Source organism: Oncorhynchus mykiss, chromosome 22, assembly GCF_057628025.1.
Source record: "Oncorhynchus mykiss isolate SJ-2025 chromosome 22, ASM5762802v1, whole genome shotgun sequence".
Lineage (NCBI taxonomy): Eukaryota > Metazoa > Chordata > Actinopteri > Salmoniformes > Salmonidae > Oncorhynchus > Oncorhynchus mykiss.
The window spans coordinates 29,302,963-29,324,850 of NC_143043.1; the positions used below are offsets into that span (position 1 = coordinate 29,302,963).

A 21,888-nucleotide genomic window follows, 5' to 3' on the forward strand; every position below is an offset into this window, starting at 1 on the left:
TGTCAGGCTTCAAACATAAAGATATAAAACTGTATTTTTTTGTGAAGAATCAACAACAAGTGGGACACAATCATGAAGTGGAACGACATTTATTGGATATTTCAAACTTTTTTAACAAATCAAAAACTGAAAAATTTGGCGTGCAAAATTATTCAGCCCCCTTAAGTTAATACTTTGTAGCGCCACCTTTTGCTGCGATTACAGCTGTAAGTCGCTTGGGGTATGTCTCTATCAGTTTTGCACATCGAGAGACTGACATTTTTTTCCCATTCCTCCTTGCAAAACAGCTCGAGCTCAGTGAGGTTGGATGGAGAGCATTTGTGAACAGCAGTTTTCAGTTCTTTCCACAGATTCTCGATTGGATTCAGGTCTGGACTTTGACTTGGCCATTCTAACACCTGGATATGTTTATTTTTGAACCATTCCATTGTAGATTTTGCTTTATGTTTTGGATCATTGTCTTGTTGGAAGACAAATCTCCGTCCCAGTCTCAGGTCTTTTGCAGACTCCATCAGGTTTTCTTCCAGAATGGTCCTGTATTTGGCTCCATCCATCTTCTCATCAATTTTAACCATCTTCCCTGTCCCTGCTGAAGAAAAGCAGGCCCAAACCATGATGCTGCCACCACCATGTTTGACAGTGGGGATGGTGTGTTCAGCTGTGTTGCTTTTACGCCAAACATAACGTTTTGCATTGTTGCCAAAAAGTTCAATTTTGGTTTCATCTGACCAGAGCACCTTCTTCCACATGTTTGGTGTGTCTCCCAGGTGGCTTGTGGCAAACTTTAAACAACACTTTTTATGGATATCTTTAAGAAAGGGCTTTCTTCTTGCCACTCTTCCATAAAGGCCAGATTTGTGCAATATACGACTGATTGTTGTCCTATGGACAGAGTCTCCCACCTCAGCTGTAGATCTCTGCAGTTCATCCAGAGTGATCATGGGCCTCTTGGCTGCATCTCTGATCAGTCTTCTCCTTGTATGAGCTGAAAGTTTAGAGGGACGGCCAGGTCTTGGTAGATTTGCAGTGGTCTGATACTCCTTCCATTTCAATATTATCACTTGCACAGTGCTCCTTGGGATGTTTAAAGCTTGGGAAATCTTTTTGTATCCAAATCCGCCTTTAAACTTCTTCACAACAGTATCTCGGACCTGCCTGGTGTGTTCCTTGTTCTTCATGATGCTCTCTGCGCTTTTAACGGACCTCTGAGACTATCACAGTGCAGGTGCATTTATACGGAGACTTGATTACACACAGGTGGATTGTATTTATCATCATTAGTCATTTAGGTCAACATTGGATCATTCAGAGATCCAATAAATCAGAATATCCAATAAATGTCACTTCATGATTGTGTCCCACTTGTTGTTGATTCTTCACAAAAAAATACAGTTTTATATCTTTATGTTTGAAGCCTGAAATGTGGCAAAAGGTCGCAAAGTTCAAGGGGGCCGAATACTTTCGCAAGGCACTGTATATTACAATTCAGTACAGTATAGTGCATGAGTACACTCAGTTCAGTACCTTACAGTACAGTGGGCATATTGTGTAAATTGTATGCAGATATTGATTAAATTCAAGGAGTTTACGTAGGGTCGTGCTGTATATTGAGCACCTGGCTTAGTTTTCTGAGGTCCAGACCCATTCCAGCTGTTATTAACAGTCAGGTTATGGGTTCTGACCCAAATAAAATTGGGAACCATTGATGTCCAGTATATTTCACTTCAGCTCCAGGTACTGGGGTAAGACATTGTTCCAGAACTGTTGGGATTCTTGGGTTCCATTGGCCTGTTTTCCCCCTGTGGTCCTCAGCTTGGTGCGGGCCGGTGGTTTGGGTTTCTCCATTGGGGGCTCTTCCTTCCCTTTCCTGCTGGGGGGAGCTGCTTTAGGTGGTACGCTCTGTGACCCTTTCTTTATCCCTTTCTGTGATTTTCTCTCTTCTTCTTCCTCCCCCTCTCCCTCTTCTTCTTCCTCTCCCTCTTCCTCCTCTTCCTCTCCTTTACTATCTTTCTCCTCTTCCTCTTCTTCTCCTTCCCCTTCCTCCTCTCCCGTTTCCTCCTCATCCATCTCCCCTTTCTGTTCACATGCGCCCTCTTCTTCCTCCTCTTGTTCTACCTCCAAATCACTTGTCTTATTTTCTTTCCCTTCTTTTTTACCTCCCCCCTTCTCCTCCCCCTCCCCGTTTTTTCCCTTCACTTCCTCATCTTCCTCCTCTTGCCACTCCCTTTCCTCTTTTTGTTTATTTGCTTCCTCATCTCTCTCTTCATGCACTCTTCTTTCCTCTTTCTCCTCTTCCTGTTTTTCACCATCCCCCTTTTCACTCTCATCCTCTCCTTTCTTCTCATTATTCTCTTCTCTTTCTTTCATATCCTCATCCTTTCCTTCTCCTTGATCTTCTCTATTCTTAATTTCCTCTTCTTCTTCACCCTCTTCCTTTCCTTCATCCTCCCCCTCTCCTTGCTGTCTTTCTTCTTCCTCCTCCTCTCCCTCTTCCTCTCCTTCCTTTTCTCCTTCTGCTTCTTTGTCTCCCTCTTCTTCTTCTTCTTCTTCTTCTTCTTCTTCCTCCTCCTCCTCACCTTTTCCACCTTCAACCTCTTCCTCTCCCCTGGCTTCTTTCTCATCATCTTCTCGTCCCTCCTCACCCTCTTCAACTTCGTTGTTCTCATCCTTTTCACCTTCCTTTTCATCCTCACCCTCAACTGCTTCCCCCTCTCCTGCATCATCCTCACCTTCTCCACTTTCTTCATCTTCCTCCCCCTCCTCCTCACTTACGCCTGCCTCCTCCTCATTTTCTTTACTTTCACTACTTTCCTTCTCCTCTCCCTCCTCCTCTGCTCCACTTTCTTCCTCTTCTTGGTTCTCTCCTTCCTCCTCTGCTCCACTCTCTTCCTCTTCTTGGTTCTGTCCTTCCTCCTCTGCTCCACTCTCTTCCTCTTCTTGGTTCTCTCCTTCCTCCTCTGCTCCACTCTCTTCATCTTCTTGGTTCTCTCCTTCCTCCTCTGCTCCACTCCCTACGTCTTCTTGGTTCTCTCCTTCCTCCTCTGCTCCACTCTCTTCATCTTCTTGGTTCTCTCCTTCCTCCTCTGCTCCACTCTCTTCATCTTCTTGGTTCTCTCCTTCCTCCTCTGCTCCACTCCCTACGTCTTCTTGGTTCTCTCCTTCCTCCTCTGCTCCACTCTCTTCATCTTCTTGGTTCTCTCCTTCCTCCTCTGCTCCACTCCCTTCATCTTCTTGGTTCTCTCCTTCCTCCTCTGCTCCACTCCCTACGTCTTCTTGGTTCTCTCCTTCCTCCTCTGCTCCACTCTCTTCATCTTCTTGGTTCTCTCCTTCCTCCTCTGCTCCACTCTCTTCCTCTTCTTGGTTCTCTCCTACCTCCTCTGCTCCACTCTCTTCGTCTTCTTGGTTCTCTCCTTCCTCCTCTGCTCCACTCTCTTCCTCTTCTTGGTTCTCTCCTTCCTCCTCTGCTGACTCAGTGGCTTTACTTTCTGCTTGTTTATCTTCTTTCTCTTCTGCTGATACCTCACTCTTGCTCTCAGCCTCACTTCTGGATTCATCACCACTCTCCTCATTTTCATACTCACTCGAATTGCTCTCCTCCTCTTCCTCTTTATCCCCACTCTCTTCATCACTGGACTCTTCTTCACTCATCTCCTCCTCTCTACTTGTCCCAGAACCACTTTCGCCCTCTTCTCCTTCCCCCTCACTCTGTGCACTCGTCTCGTCTCCCTCCTCCTCTAGGCTTGCCTCAGAATCACTCTCTTTGCTCTCCTCCCCATCACTTGTCCCCTCACTATCACTCTTCTCTTCTTTCTCCTCCCCCTGTACTGTGCCCTCATCAATTTTCTCTTCTTCCTCCTCCCCCTTTATAGTCACATCACTATCACTCTTCTCTCCCTGTTCCCACTCTCCTGTCCCCTCACTCTCACACCTCTCGTCTTCCTCCTCCCCCCCTCCTGTCCCCTCACTCTCACACCTCTCGTCTTCCTCCTCCCCCCCTCCTGTCCCCACACTATCACTCGTTTCTTCTTCTTCCGCCTCCGCATCCTCTTCACTCTTTTCTTCTTCCGCGCCCTCGCTCTCTTCATTCTTTTCTTCTTCCGCGCCCTCACTCTCTTCACTCTTTTCTTCTTCCGCGCCCTCGCTGTCTTCATTCTTTTCTTCTGCCTCTGCGCCCTCGCTGTCTTCACTCTTTTCTTCTTCCGCGCCCTCGCTGTCTTCACTCTTTTCTTCTGCCTCTGCGCCCTCGCTCTCTTCACTCTTTTCTTCTTCCGCGCCCTCGCTGTCTTCACTCTTTTCTTCTCTACCCTCCTCTCCCTCTCCGCTGGCCACAGTATCACTGTCTTCACTGTTATCTTCCAGACCCTTAACACTTCTGTAATCCTCTTTTTCCTCTTGTTTGGTGCTCTCCATTTCTGTCCCATCTCCATGTCTCTTTGTGGACTCTTTATCTTCATCATCCTCAGCTCCCGAACTTTGACTACTAGAGTTCTCATCATAATCGACCTTGGCCTGACCTCCTGACCTCTCGCTAGCAGCCTCTGTGGTTTCTGGGTCCTTCTCAAAAATCCTGCTCCCCACTTCCCGATCAGAATTCCTGAGGGTGCCGATGCGGGTGTCAGTCCTCTTGCTTTGCTCAGCTGTGCTTGGATCTGATGTTGAAGAAGAGGGTGATGTGGAGGAAGGCTGGGTGATGGCGCTCTGTTTGGTGAACCTCTCTACCCGGCTGGACCGCCGAGGAGGGATAGAAGTGTCTGTGTCACTCTCCGACTGAATCCCCCTCACGCTGGTCACCGCCTCACTCAGGACCCCCATGGCTGTCCCCGCCATCCCCACATCTGGAAGGAGAGAGGCTGCATCGCTGAGAAATCCTCCCCAGCTAGGCTTCCCCTCCTGGGATTCATCAAAGGCATCTTCCCCTGGGACCTCCACTCTATCCCTGACCTGACAGACAACAAGTGACTTTGTTGACTTCTTATCTCCAGCATTTTGAGGTAGTGCATCTGATAATGAGAGTGATGTGACTGGTGATTTGGCCTTTGAGGTAGGTTCTACTAAGACTGCTTGGCTGGAAACCTCTGTTGGCTTGCTTTTCAGTTTCACTGGGGCTCCCTCTAACTCAGTTAGTTTCGCTTCAACATCTTTTGGTTTGGGCACATTTTTTGTTTTGGTGGGTGCACTTTCTTTTTCTTTGCCTTTATCTTTAACTGCCATTTTGTTCCCCACTGTTGTCCCTGACTCGTTGAAAGTAATAGACTCTTCCATCTTCTCTTCATTCACCTCTTTTGCCTTCTTTTTTGCTTTTATTGGAGTGCCTTTACATTCAGATGGTTTGTTATCATCTACAATCTTCTTGGGAATGCTCTTTACTTTCAAAGGAATGGTTTCAGCAGTAGCGTTAATTGGAGTTGTTTCCTTTTCCACAGGTTTACCTTTAACTTTGACTGGAGGGGACACGATCTCTTGAAGTGGTTTATTTTGAACTTCAATTGTTTTAGTATCTTCTGCTGTAATTTTAGATTTCTTGTCTTTGAAAGCCTCTTTACCTTGAACTTTTACAGGGCCTTTACCTTTCATCTCTGTACCTTTATTCATCTCAGACAGCTTGTTTTGATCATGTTTTGGAGTGCTGGGTTTAGATTCAGACAGTTTGTTTTGACCATGTTTTGGAGTGCTGGGTTTAGATTCAGACAGTTTGTTTTGACCATGTTTTGGAGTGCTGGGTTTAGATTCAGACAGTTTGTTTTGACCATGTTTTGGAGTGCTGGGTTTAGATTCAGACAGTTTGTTTTGACCATGTTTTGGAGTGCTGGGTTTAGATTCAGACAGTTTGTTTTGACCATGTTTTGGAGTGCTGGGTTTAGATTCAGAAGGTTTGTTTTGACCATGTTTTGGAGTGCTGGGTTTAGATTCAGACAGTTTGTTTTGACCATGTTTTGGAGCGCTGGGTTTAGACACAGATATCTGGATCTGGCTGTGTGTAGGAGTGCTAGGTTTCGATACGGATAACTTGCTTTGTTTCTTTGCTGGTGAAATTGGTTTAGACCCTGCTTTACCTGTGCTTTGCAGATTACTACCTGTCAGTTTACTGGTGTTCACTTTGATGCCAGAATTTTCTCCTGTCAAGACAATGTTTTCCTTGCCGCTGGCTGGGGTCTGAGGGTTCATTAAGCATTTGGGGCTCTTTGGGGGCGTGCCCTCTGCCTTTAATGAACTCAAGCTGGAGCCTCTCAGAAGCTCGGTGGGAAGGGCCTTATGAGAAAGTAGCTGCGGCTTCCTGTTGGCCCGGGCTTGTTCAACCTCCATTTCTGCCTCCTTAACAGCTCTCCTCAGAGCCCGACCCTTTTTATGTTCCTGGAGCGATAGAGAAAGAGTGAAGGAGACAGAAAGAGAAAGACAGAGAAAGTTGTAAAGAGAAATAAAAGTAAGAGAGCAAAGGAAGAATTAGATGAAAACAGGATAAGGTTTTGCAAAAAGAGAGAATATTCAAAGAGTAGAGAAAAAGAGAGAAGGATTTGAAACATAAAGAGGAGACAGTAAAGTGTAAAGCAGAATAAAGTAGCTAAAGGTAGAGTGTAGTAAAGGACAAAAGGAGAAAGACTATTTCCTCTCCCTTCCAGTAAATACAATAACATACCTTATCCTTCTGTTCTGCAGATGTAGTCCCAGTCTCATCGCCAAAATCTCCTCCTGATGGTAATGCCTGCCTCAAAGAGAACGGGACACAAGTCTCACAACCAAACTCAACATCTCATTGAACTATATAGAGATACGGCAATACTTACATAGAAGTTCTTACAATGAAACCACTATAAAGGGTTACAACACAAAAGCTATAATCTTCTTTCCATCAGGAATGTAAACAAAGTGTGTGTAATCAGCTTTCCTGCAGGCAAGCATGAGCCTACAAACCACATAACTAGAGGCCGGTAGGAAGAACTAAGACGCATGGCGATTCAATCCCTCTATTTTTTCCCCATCTCTGCTGGAAATAAATGATAATCTAAGATAATGAGAGGGTGCTCATTGCCAAGGCAACCTTTATTAGAAGATTTTCCATACAATTCATTAACATATGCACCTTCATCAATGTGTGCCAAACTCATCCATCTCATAACTTCTCATATACTACACCTCAGAGGCTCTCATGGACTAGATAAAACCTGTACAGTATACACTCAGGCTCATAGCACGCAAGACACTGTAATGGCTCTGTGTAAAGAATGACCTCAGATGCATGGGAGAGGAAGCACAACGAAAAGAAAAGCCTGGTCTTCCCAATATCATGTGTTTCTCTAGCTGCTCTCTCTCCTCCACGTCTGTTGTTCACAGTGCTGGATGTCATTGTGTGCTGCAACAAGCATGGTCTGATGAAGACTGTGATGAAGATATTGTTGGTAAAAACATTGTGCTTGTATCACTAAAAGCATCCAGCTTCTGTGGCAGTGTTTGGCTATGTGTAGCTAAATACGCTTCTCATCTGAACACAGGAGACTCCCTCACAGTCTCCCTCAGCAGGAGTCATGGAAACATGGACGTGAAGTGTGTCGTCATCCCAGCCAAGTCAACACTATGGATTAGCTACACACAAGGAGGTGCTGTATGTGTGTGTGCATGTGTATACTTGTTCTGTGTGTGTATGGTGATGGGAGAGATGGTGGCAGGGACATGGGTTAAGCTCAAACACATTTGTTTATTGGCAGGAGCCATCTGTAGCACTGAAGCTGCCTTGAGGAGACTTATGACATGTTTTCTTGGAAAAGCAAATGAGCGTAAGACAGATACAGAAACAGATGGAGAGATCCCAAAACAAGTACAATTAAAATGAATGGTTTTGGGTTTCCCCCCTGTGTTCCACCAAATGGAAAATGCCCCCCCTATCTCACACACACACACACACACACACACACACACACACACACACACACACACACACACACACACACACACACACACACACACACACACACACACACACACACACACACACACACACACACACACACACACACACACGCTGAGCTATGCACATTTTCCTGGAATACTCAAAGACTGCCTGCAAACACTGTTTCCTGCCTTGGAGCACCCAGGCCACAGACCAAAGTAAAGGAGAACAGAAAACCCAGACAAACGTAGAGGGGAACAGAGATCATTATGATCCCAGGCCAAAGACATGGAGCCCACATACTGTACCTCAGAAGAAAGCAAGACAGCATACCTACCTACACATAACACATGCTACAAATTGTAATATTCTATAATAAAACCAATGTACTCACCAGGTCTGGCAACATGTCTTTATTGTCCTCTTCATCCATGTTCTTCTCCAAATTCTCAATGAGCATCCGGTTGTCAGTTGCTTCTATCACAGTGTCCTTGGTCCTCTCTGTAAATACAGATACTGAGAACATGGCTGCACTGGGATAGGTCCAGACTTGGGTTAAAATACTATTTCAAAAATCTCAATTACTTTCACATACATTCAATGTAAGAATTCAGATATACAGTACCAGTCAAAAGTTTAGACACACCTACTCAATGGTTTTTCTTTATTTTTTACTATGTTCTACATTGTAGAATAATAGTGAATACATCAAAACTATCAAATAACACAGATGGAATCATGTAGTAACAAAAAAGTGTTAAACAAATCAAAATATATTTGAGATTCTTCAAAGTAGCCACCCTTTGCCTTGATGACAGCGTTGCACACTCTTGGCATTCAGGAGGTAGTCACCTGGAATGAATTTCAATTAACAGGTGTGCCTTGTTAAACGTTAATTTGTGGAATTTCATTCCATCTCAATGTGTTTGATCCAATCAGTTGTGTTGTGACAAGGTAGGGGTAGTATACAGAAGATATCGCTATTTGTTAAAAGACCAAGTCCATTTTATGGCAAGAACAGCTCAAATACGCAAAGAGAAACGACAGTCCATCATTACATTAAGACAGGATGACAAATCAGAGCAAGATTACTGAATGTAAGTACATTATTTACCTTCAGAGGTGAATATATCAAACCAGTTGCCATGATAAGTGTTTTGTTGTTGAGTACTCTCCTTAAACAATAGCATGGTCTTTTTCACTCTAATAGCGACTGTAAATTGGACAGTGCAGTTAGATTAACAAGAATATAAGCTTTCTGCCCACATAAGACATGTCTACTGTATATGTCCTGGAAAGTTGGCTGCTATTTACAATGTCATTCTAGTCACATTAGCGCATATTAACAACAACCGTTCCGGTTTAGGGACACCGATCTTAAGACATGAAGGTCAGTCAATCCGGAAAATGTCAAGAACTTTGAAAGTTTCTTCAAGTGCAGTCGCAAAAACCATCAAGCGCTATGATGAAACTGGCTCTCATGAGGACCGCCACAGGAAAGGAAGATCCAGAGTTACCTCTGCTACAGAGGTAAGTTCATTAGAGTTAACGGCATCTCAGATTGCAGCCCAAATAAATGCTTCACAAAGTTCAAGTAAAAGACACAAACACTAAACAAAAACTGTTCAGAGGAGACTGCGTGAATCCGGTCCTCGTGGTCAAATTGCTGCAAAGAATTCACTACTAAAGGACACCAATAATAAGAAGAGACTTGCTTGGGCCAAGAAACACGAGCAATGGACATTAGACTGGTAGAAATCTGTCCTTTGGTGTGATGAGTCCAAATTTTTGGTTCCCACCACCGTGTCTTTGTGAGACGCAGAGTATGTGAATGCTAGGATCTCTGCATGTGTGGTTCCCACCGTGCAGCATGGAGGAGGAGGAGGTGTGATATTGTTGGGGTGTTTCGCTGGTGACACTGTCTATGATTTATTTAGAATTCAAGGAACACTTAACCAGCATGGCACCACAGCATTCTGCAGCGATACGCCATCCCATCTGGTTTGCGCTTAGTGGGACTATCATTTGTTTTTCAACAGGACAATGACCCAAAAACATACCTCCAGGCTGGGTTAGGGCCATTTGACCAAGAAGGAGAGTAATGGAGTGCTGCATCAGATGACCTGGCCTCCACAATCACCTGACCTCAACCCAATTGAGATGGTTTGGGATGAGTTGGACCGCAGAGTGAAGGAAAATCAGCCAACAAGTGCTCAGGTAATGTGGCAACTCCTTCAAAACAGTTGGAAAAGCATTCCTCATGAACTTGTTTGACAGAAAGCCAAGAGTGTGCAAAGCTGTCATCAAGGCAAAGTGGCTACTTTGAAGAATCTAAAATGTAAAACAGATTTGGATTTGTTTAACACTTTTTTGGTTACTAGATGATTCCATATGTGTTATTTCACATTTGATGTCTTCACTATTAATCTACAATGTACAAAATAGTAAAAATAAAGAAAAACCCTTGAATGAATAGGTGTGTCCAAACTTTTGACTGGGACTGTATACATACATACACATATAATATATATGTACCAGTCCAAAGTAGGTGTGTCCAAACTTACATATAAAGTACCAGTCAAACATTTGGGCACACCTACTCATTCAAGGGTTTTCTTATATATATATATATATATATATATATATACACACACAGTTGACATGCTTGTCCATTTGGAAGACCCATTTCCAACCAAGCTTTAAGTTCCTGACTGATGTCTTGAGATGTTGCTTCAATATATCCATGTAATTTTCCTTGCTAATAAAGCCATCCATTTTGTGAATTGCATCAGTCCCTCCTGCAGCCTTGCACCCCCACAACATGATGCTGCCACCCCGTGCTTCACGGTTGGGATGGCGTTCTTCGGCTTGCAAGTCCCCCCATTTTTTCCTCCAAACATAACGATGGTCAGTATGGCCAAACAGTTCTATTTTTGTTTCATCAGACCAGAGGACATTTCTCCAAAAAGTACAATCTACATCCCCATGTGCAGTTGCAAACTGTAGTCTGGCTTTTTAATGGCGGTTTTGGAGCAGTGGCTTCTTCCTTGCTGAGCGACCTTTCAGGTTATGTCGATATTGGACTCATTTTACTGTGGATATAGATACTTTTGTACCTGTTTCCTCCAGCAGTTTCACAAGGTCCTTTGCTGTTGTTCTGGGATTGATTTGCACTTTTCACACCAAAGTACGTTCATCTCTAGGAGACAGAATGCATCTCCTTCCTGAGCGGTATGATGGCTGCGTGGTCCCATGGTGTTTATACTTGTGTAATATTGTTTGTACAGATGAACGTGGTACCTTCAGGCGTTTGGAAATAGCTCCCAAGGATGAACCAGACTTGTGGAGGACTACAATATTTTTCTGAGGTCTTGGCTGATTTCTTATGATTTTCCCATGATGTCGAGCAACGAGGCATTGAGTTTGAAGGTAAGCCTTGAAATACATCCACAGGTACACCTCCAATTGACTCAAATTATGTCAGTTAGCCCATTAGAAGCTTCTAAAGCCATGACATCATTTTGTCATGCTGTTTAAAGGCACAGTCTACTTAGTGTATGTAAACTTCTGACCCACTGAAATTGTGATACAGTGAATAAGTGTAATAATCTGTCTGTAAACAATTGTTGGAAAAAGTACTTGTGTCATGCACAAAGTAGATGTCCTAACCGACATGCCAAAACTATAGTTTGTTAACAAGAAATGTGTGGAGTGGTTGAAAAACTAATTTTAATGACTCTAACCTAAGTGTATGTAAACTTCTGACTTCAACTGTATATATATATATATATATATATATATATATATATATATATATATATATATATATATATATATATATACACTACCGTTAAAAGGTTTGGGGTCACTAAGAAATGTCCTTGTTTTTTGCGTATCTGTTGCATATCTAGTTGCGTATCTGGAGCATCAGCATTTGTGGGTTTGATTACAGGCTCAAAAAGGCCAGAAACAAAGACTTTCTTCTGAAACTCGTCAGTCTATTCTTGTTCTGAGTAATTAAGGCTATTCCATGCGAGAAATTGCCAAGAAACAGCGTACAATGCTGTGTGCTACTCCCTTCACAGAACAGCGCAAACTGGCCCTAACCAGAATAGAAAGAGGAGTGGGAGGCCCCGGTGCACAACTGAGCAAGAGGACAAGTACATTAGACTGTCTAGTTTGAGAAACAGGCACCTCACAAGTCCTTAACTGGCAGCTTCATTAAATAGTACGCGCAAAACACCAGTCTCAACGTAAACAGCGAAGAGGCGACTCCGGGATGCTGGCCTTCTAGGCCGATTTGCAAAGAAAAAGCCCTATCTCAGAATGTCCAATATAAAGAAAAGATTCAGATGGGCAAAATAACACAGACACTGGACAGAAAAAGATTGTAAAAAAGTGTTATGGACAGACCAATCTAAGTTTGAGGTGTCGGATCACAAAGAAAAACATTTGTGAGACGCAGAAAAAAGTAAAATATGTGGAGGAGTGCTTGACGCCATCTGTCAAGCAGGGGGTACTTTGGTGGCAGTAAAGTGGGAGATTTGTACAGGGTAAAAGGGATCTTGAAGAAGGAAGACTATCACTACATTTTGCAACACCAAGTCATACCCTGTGGACGGAGCTTAATTGAAGCCAATTTCCACCTACAACAGGACAATGACCCAAAGCACAGCTCCAAACTATGCAATAACTATTTAGGAAAGAAGCAGTCAGCTGGTATTCTGTCTGTAATGGAGTAGCCAGCACAGTCACTGGATCGCAACCCTATTGAGCTGTTGTGGGAGCAACTTGACCGTATGGTACGTAAGAAATACCCATCAAGTCAATCCAATTTGTGGGAGGTGCTTCAGGAAGCATGGGGTGAAATCTCTTCAGATTACCTCAAAAAAATGGACAACTAGAATGCCAAAGATCTGCAAGGCTGTAATTTCTGCAAATGGAGGATTATTTGACGAAAGCAAAGGACACAATTATTATTTAAATTAAAAATCATTATTTATAACCTTGTCAACGTCTTGACTATATTTCATGGAAAACAAGGTGACCCCAAAGTTTTAAATGGTAGTGTGTGTGTGTGTGTGTGTGTGTGTGTATGTATAAATAAATAAAGGCAAGAATCAAATATATAAAAGCAACAATTAAAGTCTAGGAGGAAGGATAGGCTAGCCAAAGTTTAGTCTTAAAGATGGCTTTACAAGTGGGATTCACCGTTTCGGATGGCTTTACAAGTGGGATGCACTGTTGAGCGCAAACTTTTGACTGGTATTTTATTAAAAAAATATTATAATGCATTTGGAAATACACTTGGAAAGTATTTGAAAACTAAAATACACTGACTCAAATACACTCAAATACTTTTAACCCAGGTATTTGAAAATACTATTTGAAATAAGTACTTGAACATACTGTTAAATACAATTTGGCAGACTATTTGGTTTTTACAAATAAAAGTCTGTAAAACTTCAATTAATAGCCCAGACATTTATTTGCTTGAATCACTGATCACAACAGCTGTTTATTAGAGAAAGGCTTCTGTTTGAGCCAGGCGTCTACTTCCATAATTAACACAACGTTTGCTCATTTGCATTGTTAATTGTTGAATTCCAGCATGCACTTCCAGCATTTTAATAAATGTCTTCATTTCCTGCACTAATGTGTTATCATTTACACGTTGTGTCACGTTTTGTCTTAGTATGCCTCTATTCGAAAAATAAAAACGTTTAATTGACAGAATAATTATTCTCCTCTTGACTGTGCATTTTTGGCAGTTTTTACTTTCTCCACTAGAATGTGATCGGCCAATTTCTGGGGGTCTGTTCTCCCTAGAATGTTGATGGTTTTTGTGCCTGCCAGTTAGTTGCAGCTCTCAGCTGTTAGTAGCCATTGGCTAGCAGTTTCTTACTGGCGATAAAAATCGGATGATTGACAATTTTTTCAAGTCATCACTGAATTATTTTATTTACCAAATTCAAATATTAAACCTTGTAAATGTCATGGTAATTCATGGTTACCTCATAAAAAATTCACATAGGCCCTGTATTTATTTGAATTAGGCGTTATTTGCTGAAATGTGTGCAGTTGCCTGGCTATTAAAAGGGATAGGTGGCTATTTGAGACTGCGATTAATTTAAGTTTTATGAATGATTGTTTTGGGCTGTGTAGTTGAAAATACACAAATACACAGAAAAAGTATTTGAAATACCAGATACTGAAATCCATGTATTTGAACCCAGGTCTGGATAGGTCATAGAATATGGGAAGCAGTTATGCCTGTATACAGTGCCTTATTCAGACCACTTTTTACACATTACGTTAAAGCCTTATTCTAGAATGGATAAAAAATAAATTAATTCTAAGACAAAAGTATTCAAGTGGTCTGAATACTTTCCGAAGGCACTGTACTGTGGTGAAAAGGAAAGACAGCATTGTAGGATTCAGCTACCTGTCTGTGGTGTGGTGGGACCCTCAGACAGCATTTTGGAGGATTGTTTGTCATCTGTGGGCTTTACAGAGGAGGGTTTAGGGGACACTGAGGAGGTGGGGATGAGTTTATGTGTGGATTTAAAGGACTGTGGGGGGGTGAGGTGTTCTTTAGATGCATATTTGGGGGATTTTGATGGGCTGAGCCTCTTCTTAGGGGAGAACTTGGAGGAGAGTGAAGGGCTAGGAGGGTCTGGGAATATGAACTTGGGTGACGGTGTTAATGGGGTTTTGGATCTGGATTTAAGGGAGAGTGAGGGGCTGGGGGGGTCGTTTGAGGAGGGATTGGAGGACAGTGAGGAGGTGCAGAGGTCTTCAGATGGTGTTCTGGAGATGCGGATATTTCTGGACAGGGGCAGGGAGGTGTTGAGGAAGCCTGACATCAGAGGCGGAAGGTTACGGAACATCTGGCCAAACTGCTCTGGAGAACTCTCCTGAAACACACAACACAGAAAAGTAGATACATCTACTAAATAATGGCTTCATAAGGGCTAAATTGCTCCCTCAGACCATAATAATAGTATTAAAGAGTAGTTACTTAGACTGGTTCATATAAAGTCGGCTACTACACATGACCATTACTGAGGTGCAGCAATGTGATGCAACACTGGTCGCCAGTGAAGGCAACCAAAACACCACAACTCGTCACCCTTTGTAATCAACACTTCAGATCTCCTTTCTGGAACTGTCAGATGTTTTGGCAGTACTCACCCTCTCCCTGCGGCGGGCCCTAGCAGACAGGGTCCAGAGAGGAGGTGTGGTTTGTGAGTTGGGCATCAGGAAGGAGGGGTCCATCAGGAGCAGCTCGGTGTAGGTCTCCAGAGACTCCAGAATGCTCTCTGTAACATCATCCTCCTCTATCACCACTTCCTCAACCTCTGGGAGTCTGGGCATAGCCAGCACCAGCATGTGAGAGCCGCCACATGCCACCTGAACACACATACACAGTATTAGCAGGTGCACGAACATAGACACAGACACAGACACTACTTGACTTACTGACTGGACACTGTATTTGAGGAAGCGTGGGCACAGTGTTGGTCTGAACTGGTTGGTGAAGTTCTCTTCCCCCAGTCCTAGTTTACCCTGGCGACCGTCCCCAAAGGTGTATAGAATCCCACTGTCTGGAGTGAGAGAAATGAGGTCTCAATGGAAAAATGCTCAGGCTTCAAATTTCTGAATAACATCCATTCAACAGTGTATACTAGTAGAATAGTATGGAAGATTGCCTGTGATCACTGCAGTGTGGTTCTCTCCACAGGTTACGTGACTGACTCTGCCATTCCGGAAGTGGTCCAGTGCTTTTGGCAAAGGTACCTCGAACAGGAAGGTCCCATGGCCTAGCTGCCCATGCTGCCCCCGCCCAAATGCGTACACATTGTCCTCTGGAACATGGAGAGGAAGAGAAAGAGGTGTAGAAGAAGATGAGACAGTTACCAGCTAGGAACAGTAGACAGACTATTTTATTTCATTAACAGTACTGTATCTTTAGTTAGTATTAACCCTTTGACACGTACGATCACATATTTGTGATCATTGTTGAGTGGTCCCTGCAGAGTACCTTCGCAAATATGTGATTGGAACAGTGGCAACAGAACGTATGATGCAACAAACGTGTCTAAACAGCATTGTTGTCTGAAAAGCATCTAAACAATGTTTTTGTACTGATGATAAATAAAAGGTCTTCACAACTTAATTCCTCAATTTCGTCTTTTATTGTAAAAGATAAATGCAAACTTCATCATCCAAACATCACACAGAACACATCCAAACTCATTCCATAAACCAGTCTAAATAACAGGTTGTGCTGACAAAAAAATTAACATAAGTTAGCGACCTAACAACTAAACTTGTTTACAATATACCACATATCTGGTGAGCAGAAGGGAGAAATGTAATATTGTTTAGAAAATAGATGCGTGTGAGCTAAACTAACAGCAGCTAAATTCTTTATGCTGGCAGCCAGGTTTGTTTATGCTTGAAGTCAAAGTCAAAGTCGAAGATGGCTGCGCCCAATGCGTGAAAAATATGAACTTTCAGCATATTACAAATCTTTGATGTACTTTTTACAGTGTATACAATAACCAGAGCACATGAATTTACCATTTTTGACAAATCACAAAGCAAATAAAATGTTATCACCTCACAGATCATTACCCCAAATACAAGCCTACTGCCTAGCCTAACCATAGTGTGAAAGCTAAACAGGGATGAAACCGTTTGTTGCGGGGGTTCATTTCATTTGTGGGGAGTTTAAGTCTATGGGCGGAAGAAATGGGGGAAGGTATCGTGGGGGCATATCATGCAGGAAATATTACTACGATGGGGGGATTTATCAATAAATGGGGGGCAAACACAGGAGAAGTTTATACGTTAAATAAAAATAAAACCCCTGGAAAGGTCTAAGTTGGCAACCCTGATATACCATAGTTACAATCTGATGTTCAAACAACTAGATATCTCTGACTTCCGCCTTCATTTCGTTCAAGACAACTGGGAACTCGGGAAAAAAAGAGCTCCGACTGGGAAAAATATTTTTGAACGGTCATCCACCTCAGAATTCCAACTCAGGAACTCGGGCCTCTTTCCGACCTAAAGATCACTGACATCATGATTTGACCTCGTATTTTTCAGTTCTCAGTTGTCTTCAAAGCACCATAAGTCAGTCGAGTGAACTATCCCTTCACCTTGTTTTTTATAGCATATTTGTCTGACATCTTTATGTGACAATCAGAATGCATTGTATGGTGTCAACAAACATGGCACCACAAATAGCTGGAAAATAGCTTAGCATTAGCTCATCATAATCAGTACAACCTTCAAAAAAGTATTTTACACACATCATTTGTGTCCATTACAATCTATGCAAGAATCGGAATACAGTAAATATATTTTGCTCCATACATACATACAATATGTTACAGTAGAAATGACAACACAATATACAGAAAATAAGGCACTTACTTGGATAGGAATGCACACATGTCCAAAGTTATTATTTGTAAGGAAAACAACAATGAATACAACGCGGCCGCCAGTCAGAAAATTTGCCAGGGGGAAAAAGTTTGTGCAGGGCCTGTTCTGACTAGAGATGCCTACTTGGGGGAAACACTGGGGAAGTGCTTGGGCTCTTGTCGAAGAGAGAAGTTTGTCCGGCTCAGTAAAGCCTAAAACATAAATTGTCAGCAACAGTGAAATGGGCTAATTCTTATGTGAATTAACGAGGAGACGGAACAGACCTCAATTCGTAGCCTATAGATTAGCAGGCAGTCTGCCTTGGTTTGAGGGCAGCACGGGTTAACTGTCCTATTGCGTAACAATCATATTTTGGAACAGTGATGCATTCTGACATCACGCGCATTAAAACATCTCACACTGGGGCGACCGTTAGAGATATTTGGAACTCACATGTGTAAAGGTTAATAGTAATAGTCTTTCACAGAGGTATTTACTTGTGAGTGCCACTGTGTGCTCCCCTCCACAGGACACTTGGATGACCGGGTCCTGGATGCTTTCCACACGTTGAGGGACTCTGTGATTGGCTAGCTGGTCTGGGAATACCCCCAGTCTTCCGCTCCCACTCTCCCCAAACGTGTAGAGGTCCCCATCCACTGGAACAAGCCCAAACCAACAACAATAACCCAGCCGCGTTATTATATAACAACAGGATGTGGTATGCATAAGGTTAAGATCCCAATATAAAATAACCATGCACGTGTGAGTGTACCTGTGACAAACGCTGAGTGGTGGTATCCACAAGACACCCAGGCCACTGGCTGTCCCACCATCACATCTCTGGGCTCTGAGGTGTAGCTCTCTGTGCCCAGACCGATCTGGCCCACAGAGTTATCACCCCACATGAACAGCCTGCCGTCCTCTTAACAATACAGCACACAGACGGCATGTGAAAGATCAGATAGACAGACAGACAGACAGACAGACAGACAGACAGACAGACAGACAGACAGACAGACAGACAGATAGACAGATAGACAGATAGACAGATAGACAGATAGGACTGCTCTACACTGATGATGCCAGTAAACAACCCATCTGTCATCATCCTTACCTGTTAGGGCAGCTGAGGTGTTGCAGCCAGCAGCAAGCATTTTGATGGGTGCATGGTCGGAGAAAGGATGAAGCAGGTGGAAGGTGTTTGTGTCGTCACAGTGTCCCAAACCAAGCTGCCCCTCCTGGTTACTGCCAGCACCATAAACACGCCCACTCCCTGACAATCATGGGGGAAAGACTCATAAGTAATGATAACAGCAGATATTCATTCATAACATCCTCTCAAGTAATGCAGAGTAAAATAACATGGTTCTCTTACATGTGCACACTATTGTGTGGTCTCTCCCACATGATGCAAACTTAACTTTTTCAGACTTCAACGCTAAAGGAAAAAACATAGGTTTTAACATTACAAAACGTAGCAAAACTTCGACAAAACATGAGTCAAACATAATCCTAGTACATGATGGACTGACTGACCTTTCACAGCGGTGGGCTTGTTGATGTTGACATTGATCTCTGACCCAAGTCCTAGCTGACCCCAGGTATTACTTCCAAACATGAACAGCCTGCCATGGCCTACAGGTAGGAGAAAAGGCATTACACTTATATTTCATAAACTGCTATTAAAAAAACTCTTAATTACACTGTTTTTATGCATTTTTTGTAAAAACATTATTTTTATTTGAATGCCTAAATACTACACGTCTTGAAGTATAAAACCTTTTTTCATCGCAATAACTAATTACAGGTTCAATATAGCATCAATAAACTGTTAATAACTATTTATAATAACTTAGTCATTTTATAAACAACAGACAGATAATTTATGGTTTTATACAGCATCTCCAAGTCACCCACTCCCATGGGAGAGAGTTGGCTACAAACTGAGTAGTACCTGTTATGACAGCAGTGTGATCCCCCCCACATGAGATTTCCTCTGGATGGTCATTCTTCAGCCAGAATTTACTGGGCATATTATCAGCAAACTTGCTCTTCCCAAAGGTGAAGACTGCTCCCGTTTCTGTTACGGTAAAAAAAAAAAAAAAAAACTACCTTCAGACAGGAGAGAGACTATGACATTTCATTGGGGTTTAGGAATATAACAGGTCTAATATAGCCTACAAGGTCTGGTTGTACTAAAATGACCCTGATTTCACTAGGCTAACGTTACAGGAGTAGGTAAATCCTAATGCCAAGCGGTTGTCAGCTACCTATTTAAACGTTAAGTCGCAGCAAGCCAGAAATAGCAACAGGTTAGCGAATGCTCACCACCACACATTACTGGTGCTACACTATCTAAATAACAGCCATATGCTTAAAAAAGCGAGATACAGACACTTGACAGGTTTTCTTACCAGGTATATCAGCCTCCGTCTCGCCGGTCATCCCTTCCCTGGCTTCGGAACACCTTACAGACAGACGCAGGTGACGTTCCTCGACCGAAATAACCTTCTTCTTCTATGGTATTATGGCGGTCCGCAAATAATCGTTAGAGATGCATGCCGCCACCTACTGTACGGATGGTAAACTATGGAACAAATATCGATAGTTGGAAAGGGGAAAAAACGATATACAAAATTTAAAAAAGAGACACATGAAAAATAAATATCCCACTCCTTCAGTCATATTCCATTCAAGTCTTTGGCTAGTTTGTCCTAGCCACTGTGCTTCTACACCTGCATTGCTTGCTGTTTGGGGTTTCAGGCTGGGTTTCTGTACAGCACTTTATGACATGTAAGAAGGGCTTTATAAATACATTTGATTTGATTGAAGTCACAGCCCTACACATGCTCATTTTTTCCCAAGATGGCGTAGCAGTCGGACGTGTGTTTTGTCTTGTCCCGTGTAAATAATAGTTTTCCTCCCGTATATATTTGGTATATATTTTAATCCCACTTTCCATCTACGGACTGAATATACTCTCCTGCAACCCGCCTCACCCAACATGGTATGGATCTGTTACTATCTGTTTGCTTTTGAGCTAGGCCCATTAGTCAGTTAGCCACTGCTAGCGGTCTTCACAGTTAACTCGGACACCAGCCAGCCTCAGTTCGGTCAATACCTGCCAGTCTGCACAGCCTGCGATATCAACCCAGAGCATATCGGACTGCTTTTTTCTCTACCACATCTCCGGATTCCTAGCGTAAGCTCTGGACCATTACACCGGATCATCGCAGCTAGCTAGCTGCAATCCGAGTGGCTACTCCTGTCTCTGTCCCGAAGCAAACAGCAGTTAGCCTTGAGCTAGCCTCGAGCTAGGCCCATTTTCCAGCTAGCCAAAGAGGTCTACCAGCTAATTCCTAGGCTACAATACCTCTTATGCCAATTGGCCTGTACCCTTTATTGGCGACACGGAGCCCCGCCGATCCATCACGACTGGTCTGCCGACGTAATCATCCGAGGTGGTTTCAACAGGCTTTTCCATTGTGACGTCGCCGAAGACCCATCTGCTGGCCATGGCCCGCTAGCTCCAGCTCGCGTAGCGTAGTAGCACCTACCGAACTGCTCCGACTCACCTATTGCTGCTCATTGGACCCTATGATCACTCGGCTACACATGCCACTTCCTAATGTCAATATGCCTTGTCTACTGCTGTTTAGGTTGGTTATTATTGTTTTATTTCACTGTAGAGCCCCAAGCCCCGCCCTAAATGCCTTCGATAGCTATTTTGTCACACCCTCTACACATGCGGAGACCTCACCTGGCTGAACTGGTGCCTCAAGAGACGCGACAGCCCTCGTCACCCAATGCCTAGGTTTTCTTCCACTATACTCACATCCTACCATACCCTTGTCTGTACATTATGCTCTGAGTCTATTCTACCACGCCTAGAAATCTTCTCCTTTTATTCTTTGTCCCCAACGCACTACAGTAGACGACCAGTTATTATAGCCTTTAGCCGTCCTACTCCTCCTCTGTTCCTCTGGTAATGTAGAGGTTAACCCAGGCCCTGTAGCCCCCAGCACCACACCCATTCCCAAGGCGCTCTCATTTGTTGACTTCTGTAACCGTAAAAGCCTTGGTTTCACGCATGTTAACATCAGAAGCCTCGTCCCTAAGTTTGTTTTATTCACTGCTTTAGCACACTCCGCCAACCCTGATGTCCTAGCCGTGTCTGAATCCTGGCTTAAGAAGGCCACCAAAAATTATGAAGTTTCCATCCCCAACTACAACATTTTCCGACAAGATAGAACTGCCAAAGGGGGCGGAGTTGCAATCTACTGCAGAGATAGCCTGCAGAGTTCTGTCATACTATCCAGATCTGTGCCAACAATTTGAGATTCTACTTTTAAAAATCCACCTTTCCAGAAATGAGTCTCTCAACGTTGCCACTTGTTATAGACCCCCTCAGCCCCCAGCTGTGCCCTGGACACCATATGTGAATTGTTTGCCCCTCATCTATCTTCAGAGTTCGTACTGTTTTGTGACCTAAACCGGGACATGCTTAACACCCCGGCCGTCCTACAATCTTAGCTAGATGCCCTCAATCTCACACAAATTTCAAGGAA

At 43.2% G+C, this 21,888-nt stretch overlaps 1 protein-coding gene across 2 annotated transcripts; it reads right to left on the reverse strand.

The window, feature by feature from the left end:
• Positions 1-73: 73 nt before the first annotated feature.
• LOC110502071 (uncharacterized) lies at positions 74-21,454 on the reverse strand. 2 transcript variants are annotated; one of them, XM_090215754.1, is made up of 14 exons: positions 19,735-21,454; positions 19,275-19,400; positions 18,857-18,955; positions 18,696-18,758; positions 18,435-18,593; positions 18,093-18,242; positions 17,818-17,976; positions 15,595-15,750; positions 15,365-15,489; positions 15,077-15,295; positions 14,328-14,799; positions 8,277-8,383; positions 6,635-6,700; positions 74-6,351 (listed from the first exon to the last, which is right to left on the reverse strand). In XM_090215754.1, exons 1-14 carry the CDS (start codon positions 19,763-19,765, stop codon positions 1,720-1,722), a joined length of 6,564 nt encoding a protein of 2,187 aa, XP_090071880.1. In that variant the 5' UTR covers positions 19,766-21,454; the 3' UTR covers positions 74-1,719. The 2 variants fall into 2 exon arrangements, with proteins under 2 accessions (XP_090071880.1, XP_090071881.1); XM_090215755.1 differs by lacking the exons at positions 18,696-18,758; positions 18,857-18,955; positions 19,275-19,400; positions 19,735-21,454 and having other exon boundaries at positions 6,635-6,704; positions 18,435-18,505.
• Between the last annotated feature and the right edge of the window lie 434 nt (positions 21,455-21,888).